An 8,531-nucleotide genomic window follows, 5' to 3' on the forward strand; every position below is an offset into this window, starting at 1 on the left:
TAAAATAAATAAAATTATATCGGCTTTATATCAGCCATCGGCCACCCTGCTTTCCAAGATATCGGCAATGGCATCGGCTGTCAAAAAACCCATATCGGTCGACCACTAGGCTAATTATTTGTTCCATCATATTTCTTTTTCTGTGTTTTTACAGTGTTGCGCGTTATAACCAATCACACAATCAGAAGCATTCAGACGAGTCATCGATGAAACAGCAGAGTTTTCGTGGTTAAGGCTAGAAGGGATACAGCTGTGATACTGGGTATGCGCACAATATAGTGTAATTTCTGTCACGCTGAACAACAATAATTACTAGGGCTGGGTTGTAACACAAATTTCACGATTCGATTCGATTCTCATTCACAAGCTTGCGATTCGATTACCAATTCGATTAGCTTCAATATAGATTATTTTGGATATATATAAGGTACAGTACATGCCAAATTTTCTCAAGGAAAATAAATCTCTCAACTAATGCTGTAAAATATACATGAGAGTCAGTTGGTGCGACATTACTATAATATTGAAGGTTAAAACCGACTGATTTGTTAAAATTACACTTAATGAAGTTTTTAAAATACTAGTTACAATTACATAATATTTCTACTTCAATTTGTTTTTTTGAAATATAAACAATTGTGGCTGTCATAAAAACTTGATGGATTTATTCAAACATAAATTAAACATTGAAGAACAGTAAAAATTATAATGAATATGTTATATGGTGCATATATTTAGCAAAATGCCCCTCTCTGCGGTTTAATTTTCTAGCTGACAGCGATCTGTCACTCCACATTAAACAGCGCCAAAACGGCATTTATTGTTTGAATACTGCAATACAATGGACAGAATTTGAAATCTGATACTTTGTTTAATTTTAAAAGTACCAAAGCACAATGCTTAATGCGATATATTGGACGGGAAGTGCCCTTCAACGTTCCGTCCATTAACTGAAAACAGGCTAGACTAATCGATTCTTGGGATTTAAGAATCGATATCGTTCCGTAAAAATGAGAATCGATTAATATCGAGATATCAATATTTTTTACCCAGCCCTAATAATTACTGTACTTGCATTATTGTAAGGGGTAGGTGTAGACATTGTTAAAACACAATCTAATAGGTAGAAAATGTCATTTATTGTTGGTTTATCCCTTCTAGCAAAGTTTTGTTGTTCTGTTTTGTTGTCTGTACTCATAAGTACAGACAAATAATGTCTTTTAAAAAGCAGAGACTTAAACACTTCTTAACACTATTGACAATGTCAAGAAAGATTCATTCAGGTTTGAATTAGTTCTGGATGAAATGTGTTCTTAACAACCCTCCTCATGAGAACTATTCGGTTAACAGTCTGGAAGAGACTTCAGCTCTGTTATGGATTTAAAGCAATACTGAATTACTTTCCATCATCAAGAAACATCAATCTTGTTTCAAAAGCCAAACAATGACTCAAAGTAAAAAAAAAAAATTAAAACTCTTGTTTTCTCAATCTCAAATAAAAGCACTAATGAATGCTTATACAAAAAGTCCAAAATATAGCATGTTGACTTACTAACTTTGGAGAAAACATGCATTTTTACTATGCTGCATTATATTTTTGTGTTGGGGGCTATTACTGTTTACTGGATGTAAAAATGTGACATTGCTGAGCACTGCCACAGCAAAAAATCCTATTCCCCAAAGATTAAAGCTGCCTGAGGAATTCTGCGTAATTACAGAAACTGCTGCAGGGCTTTTACTCTTATCATCTTTTATCATGGACTCTGTCATCATTTCAAGCATTATAGATTCACATTCTTCTACTGGCTTCATGGTTTATCACATCAGTTTGGGAAGAAGACCCAACATATAGTTTGCCACATAATTTAAATAAAAGACTTGTTATTGAAAACACACACCAGAAAGCTTAATGGCAAGTGCATAATTAATGTCTCACTACAGTATTTTGAATTCCATAATTTTCTAGCTGACAGCGATCTGTCACTCCACATTAAACAGCGCCAAAACGGCATTTATTGTTTGAATACTGCAATACAATGGACAGAATTTGAAATCTGATACTTTGTTTAATTTTAAAAGTACCAAAGCACAATGCTTAATGCGATATATTGGACGGGAAGTGCCCTTCAACGTTCCGTCCATTAACTGAAAACAGGCTAGACTAATCGATTCTTGGGATTTAAGAATCGATATCGTTCCGTAAAAATGAGAATCGATTAATATCGAGATATCAATATTTTTTACCCAGCCCTAATAATTACTGTACTTGCATTATTGTAAGGGGTAGGTGTAGACATTGTTAAAACACAATCTAATAGGTAGAAAATGTCATTTATTGTTGGTTTATCCCTTCTAGCAAAGTTTTGTTGTTCTGTTTTGTTGTCTGTACTCATAAGTACAGACAAATAATGTCTTTTAAAAAGCAGAGACTTAAACACTTCTTAACACTATTGACAATGTCAAGAAAGATTAATTCAGGTTTGAATTAGTTCTGGATGAAATGTGTTCTTAACAACCCTCCTCATGAGAACTATTCGGTTAACAGTCTGGAAGAGACTTCAGCTCTGTTATGGATTTAAAGCAATACTGAATTACTTTCCATCATCAAGAAACATCAATCTTGTTTCAAAAGCCAAACAATGACTCAAAGTAAAAAAAAAAAATTAAAACTCTTGTTTTCTCAATCTCAAATAAAAGCACTAATGAATGCTTATACAAAAAGTCCAAAATATAGCATGTTGACTTACTAACTTTGGAGAAAACATGCATTTTTACTATGCTGCATTATATTTTTGTGTTGGGGGCTATTACTGTTTACTGGATGTAAAAATGTGACATTGCTGAGCACTGCCACAGCAAAAAATCCTATTCCCCAAAGATTAAAGCTGCCTGAGGAATTCTGCGTAATTACAGAAACTGCTGCAGGGCTTTTACTCTTATCATCTTTTATCATGGACTCTGTCATCATTTCAAGCATTATAGATTCACATTCTTCTACTGGCTTCATGGTTTATCACATCAGTTTGGGAAGAAGACCCAACATATAGTTTGCCACATAATTTAAATAAAAGACTTGTTATTGAAAACACACACCAGAAAGCTTAATGGCAAGTGCATAATTAATGTCTCACTACAGTATTTTGAATTCCATACATTTGTTTCGTAGCGTTTGGAACAATTGTTTACAGACTCATGTGGTCTGAGTTCTGATGAAGCATCTCCCTTTTCTTCCCACCAGTCTGTAGTTCACAGATGTTAAAGTTACAAATGTACTGTAGGCTAGCTCTTGTTCCTGTTCCTCTTGTTCCTTTTATCACATTGGACGTGCGATTTCTGTCCTAAATTTGTTAATCAGATCATTCTTTTCTCATGATGGCAAATCATCAACTCAAATTTTTAAAACACCATCTGATATCAGTTTATTGAACAACAAATAATTCAACACCAAGATGCCCTTGGGATACACATACGGTTTTACTGATTAGGCTCATTTACCACAAGGGCAAAGTTCTCCAACTCATAAGGGAGACAAAATTATCCATGGTTCTGTAAGTATTTCCCCCCTTTCATTTTCCCCAATGGGGTTTCAGAAAAATTTCCAATAAAGATGGCAATCAACTCAGAAACAATGGTACATTATAAGACTATTGACTTAATGTCTTTAAGTATACATATAATTATTTCACATATCTAAATATTGCAAAATATTATTATACAATTATATGCTCAACTCAATTATGTTATTTGCAATGCTTTATGGTGGGTGGTCACTGCTGAGGTCTTCTCATTTCCACAGAAACAATGACTTCTCTGATTGGTGGATCTCTCTTTTAGTTTATGTGTAGTGTAGTTTTTTTAGTGGAAATTAAACAATTCAAATTTTAAAAAGGTTTGGATCACACTAACTTGCAGAGACTACAGAAGCATACCACTGCTAACAAGCTTGGAAAAATGGCAGATCTGTCTATAAAGATTAATAGGTTATTGCTAACTGAGAAAATGAATGGGATGTTTCACCCAGAACCTTTGTGTTCTATAAAGTTTAATACACTTGTATTAAACCCAGAACATTCTAAACAATTTTAGACAGTTTGGAAAAAAAAATAAAGACCTTGTTATTTCCGTACTTATCAGGTTGAAAGAAGGTAGAGAACAGAAGACTAGGCAAAACAGATTTTGATAAAGCCAGCACCATCCTTTTAGTTTTAAGATTAGAGTCAACATTTGGGGTGCAAATAGTTGAAAATAACCAATTTGCCCAAGCCACAACCCAAAAGGCACCATTTGTTTGAAAACACATGGAAATGGATCATGACTAAGAGTTCTGGTATTGTCAGGGTGTTTTAAAATGGGGACATTATTCATACAGGTCTTTATAAACTGGTCAAACATGTTTAAATAGATCTGTTCTCTTCATCACACCTTTGTAACACCTTTAATACACTTGTATTAAACCCAGAACATTCTAAACAATTTTCAAGACTTAAGACAGGTTGGAAAAAAAAATAAAGACCTTGTTATTTCCGTACTTATCAGGTTGAAAGAAGGTAGAGAACAGAAGACTAGGCAAAACAGATTTTGATAAAGCCAGCACCATCCTTTTAGTTTTAAGATTAGAGTCAACATTTGGGGTGCAAATAGTTGAAAATAACCAATTTGCCCAAGCCACAACCCAAAAGGCACCATTTGTTTGAAAACACATGGAAATGGATCATGACTAAGAGTTCTGGTATTGTCAGGGTGTTTTAAAATGGGGACATTATTCATACAGGTCTTTATAAACTGGTCAAACATGTTTAAATAGATCTGTTCTCTTCATCACACCTTTGTAACACCTTTAATCTAATCAACGAACTTATCCCAATAAGCACATCAGTTCTAATCTCATATGTAGTTTGTAGTATCTAATTAGCGTATTCATCTGACCAATTCTCAATACATCATGCAACCGTATTTGACATAATTCAGAGGACTGATGTGACTGAATACTTCAAGTATATTCACGCAGCATAAGCATGAAATATGTACTGATCACTCCATAACACCAGTTTAAAAGGCTCTGAATAACCTAAACCAGTGTTCCTCAAATCTTGCCCTGGAGGGCTAATGCCCTGCAGAGTTTAGCTCCAGCCCTGATCAAACTCACCTACCTGATTTTCTAATGATCCTGAAGACATTGATTAGCTTGCTCAGGTGTGTTTGATTTGGGTTACAGCTAAACTCTGCAGGCAAGTGGATCTCGTGGGCCAGATTTGAGGATCCCTGACCTAAACCATACTTAGCTAAATCATTAGATTGAATGTCAATCCATCAAACAAGCCAACAAGAGACTTTCTTTATGGGAAATGATACGCCATGTTCAGTCGATTTACTATAATTCATAACATAGCCTTAAAACTAAAGAATGATCTAACTGGAAATGAAACCAAGCAAAGGCGAACAAAACACAAGAGTGCTGGATGGCTAGTTCTGATCCAAGCAGGCTGAACACTCTGCAAGAGTAGCAAGTGAAATACACAGGTCCTGCTGGAAAGTGGGTGAAAAAGTTCCCGCAGAGCTGAATACAACATCCTGGACCGAGCTGACTCTCAGCTGTCCTGTTGTGTCCATCACACCCCAAAGACCTCATGGTTAGCAGCTAGCTTGTTGAAATATCGCTCTCCAAAGTGCCCTTCCTTACCTCCCCCGCCTCATCCACTGCCTCCACCAGCATCTCTCCACACTAAACTCTGCAAACTAACAACCAGTCCAGGACCAAACTGGCTCCACGCTAGCCCAAGCTACTAGTTTACTTTGTTAGCATGCAACCCTACCGACGTAGTTCTAACTAGTATGAGAGCGAGTAAGTCAGTTGTTAAGACTATTCGCTAGTTCAGTCCACACGAGCATCGGGACGCGTCGTATATGTGCAACTATACACAAATATAATCGATTAACTGCGTCTAAACGGACATGAACGGTAAAATCGCCGACATTCACCTCGTAGAGTTCCTCCGTAGCCATCATGTCACGATAATCTTCGACGTTGTGGCAATCCGTGAGGATTGTAGACACTTTTTTCCTCCAGTTGCAGTTGTCTTTTTGGCCTCTCCTCCTTTTTCAGTTGGTCGGGTGAGATGTGCTTGACCCGCACCGAGGATCTCTTTGCTGTCTAGTTCTCGCACTCAACGTCTATCCAACATTATAGTTAGAATAAAGCGTTTCATTCCAGATTAAGTCCAAACGAGTACTTTTGTCGGTCCAGGCGGCGATTTTAGAGAGTGTTACCGTAAACTAGTCTGTAGGCAGTGCTGATTACACGCTCGCCTGCTCTCAGTTCTGCCACACAGGAAGTCTCAATCGAACGCAGATTAGAGTCGAGATGAGTTAGTTTGCACTGCCTGCAAACCTCGTGATAGAGCTGTGGACGACGGTCATCTGTGTTTTGCAAATCTTTATCGGTGTTGATTTTGAGTGTTGGTCTAATGGAACATAACTGACGTAAATCCGCAATAGTTCAAACAATAATTAATAGTGTTAAGCGCCAGGTGAGTGTAGTCCATTACTGTCTAAAACATTTCCATGAATGCCGTGCACGCACATGAAGGTTTTTTTTTTTTTTTTTTACTTCTACAGATGTAAATGTCTTATTTTATTACTTATTTTAATCTTTTTATTACATATTTAATAGTAGAGATTAATCAAATGTAATTATTGAGCAATATGGACAGCCCAAATCAATATGTTAATTATTTTTGAATTTATATATAGTCAAGTTGGACTTTAAAAGATGCCAAAGATCCGATCTGAACATTAGGTAAGGGATAATGACAAAAACAGACAGGATAATTGGCCTCACTATTCCTTGGCTACTATCAATAAATCAGTGAAATAATTGAAATTAGTTGAAAGTGTGATTGTTGTTTCCAAGAGCAGACTTATACAGCGGTATACAGAGGTATTTAGCCACTAAATGTCATCTTTGACAATCAGAATAAAATATTATAGAGAGCCATGTACTGTAAATTCAATGTTTCCTTTCCATTTTACACATGTACTGTAAATTCTCCAACAACTTTGTGAAGTAGGCTACTGGAACTGCCTAATCAGATAAGTAAAATGTTCCAAGTTCTTTCAGGAGACCTCAGAAAATAAAGGACTGCAAAATTGAAACAATCATGAGGTATGTTCAATAATCAGAAAACAAACTCAGAAAAGTTTGGGGAACACCATAAAGATAAAAACAGTTGTATTCAGATAAATATCCTCTTGGTAAAGTAGCATAAAAGGCATTAAGTAATGTTAAAATGGAAATATGAAATTCTAATGCATTTTCCAGATTTTGGTTGTTTTTATATTAACCAAATGATCAAATTTATGTCTCAAGTACATACATATTCACAAACCTGTTATTCTTGCATCTTTCCTTGCGGACATGGGAGTTAAATGGTATTTTTAAATGGAGTGGTGTTGTCAACTGAAAGGAGAGTAGTTCAGCAGATGCCAAAAGAGAACAAGGAAGTAGGTGAAAGAGCAGAGTAGAAATGTTACAATACACTTTTCAATGGTCCCCTTCAATATGATTTGATCGTTACTAATGTTTGGTGGTATTACAGTGGTTAAGATGAACCTACAGTACATGCCTTTTATGGGGAGCATTATTCCAGTCTTGGGTCCTCCTGTTTGCCAAATTTGGGCCACAAGCAAGTCACAGGAAGGCCCAATGTAAGCCATGAATAAACCAAATAAACCAGAGCTGGCCCAAACCTGGGCCACATTGATTTTAATTCTGGCCCAGCTCCGGCTCAGATCCAACAGCTTGCACATGCTGCATGGAATGGTGGCATTTTGGCAGTGGTTCAAAAGCAGGCCACTACACAGCCACATTTGAGCTAATAATTAACTAAATAAACCATAAATATACATTATCTGGGCCACACTAAGCCTTAAATGAGTTATGCATCAACAATACTCAACATTGTAAAGAGAAATTTAAAAATGTCCTCCATAAATGTTCAAATAAGTTCCAGAAATGTGTCCTACTTAATAAAATGATCCAGACCCAAGTTTTGCACAAGCAGCAATTAAAATGTCACAGATAAATATTCAAAGACACATTCCAATACTTTAAAAACTGTTCTTCACAAGTTTGAACTTAAATGCTTCTCACTCAGACTCTACATACACAGTGAGTCTGTGAGTGCCATAGCTACGCTATGTTAAAGTGTGCACGACAAAGATGAAAGGTTATATAGCATAAGTCGTAAATCCAAACACAATGTAGCACAGCAACATTTAAGACATGTAGATGTAACATACATGAACTTAAGTACTCAGACCAAACAAGGATAATTAACTAGGCACACCTGAACAGAATAATACAAACAATACAACAAGGGAAATAGTGCAAAAGGAAAACAAAGTCCAAATTAACAGAAACTGTGACAGTAAGAGTACAATCATAGTGCACTTCTGTTTTTATGCTGCACAGTACACATATAAAAAAAACTGCCATTAAAAGCAGGCTTCAAAAAAAAAAAATTTCATGCTTG

General features: G+C 36.0%; 1 protein-coding gene across 1 annotated transcript in view; it reads right to left on the reverse strand.

The window, feature by feature from the left end:
- The window catches only part of LOC107688447 (chromodomain Y-like protein), a 27,450-nt gene extending 20,950 nt beyond the window's left edge, over positions 1–6,500 (reverse strand). Inside the window, exon 1 of the mRNA XM_016486114.1 lies at positions 5,980–6,500. Coding sequence (XP_016341600.1) covers positions 5,980–6,006 — 27 coding nt within the window. The 5' untranslated portion in view covers positions 6,007–6,500. The remainder of the gene's footprint in view (positions 1–5,979) is intronic.
- Positions 6,501–8,531: the final 2,031 nt, after the last annotated feature.

Source organism: Sinocyclocheilus anshuiensis, unplaced genomic scaffold (genome assembly GCF_001515605.1).
Source record: "Sinocyclocheilus anshuiensis isolate Anshui unplaced genomic scaffold, SAMN03320099.WGS_v1.1 scaffold329, whole genome shotgun sequence".
Classification (NCBI taxonomy): domain Eukaryota; kingdom Metazoa; phylum Chordata; class Actinopteri; order Cypriniformes; family Cyprinidae; genus Sinocyclocheilus; species Sinocyclocheilus anshuiensis.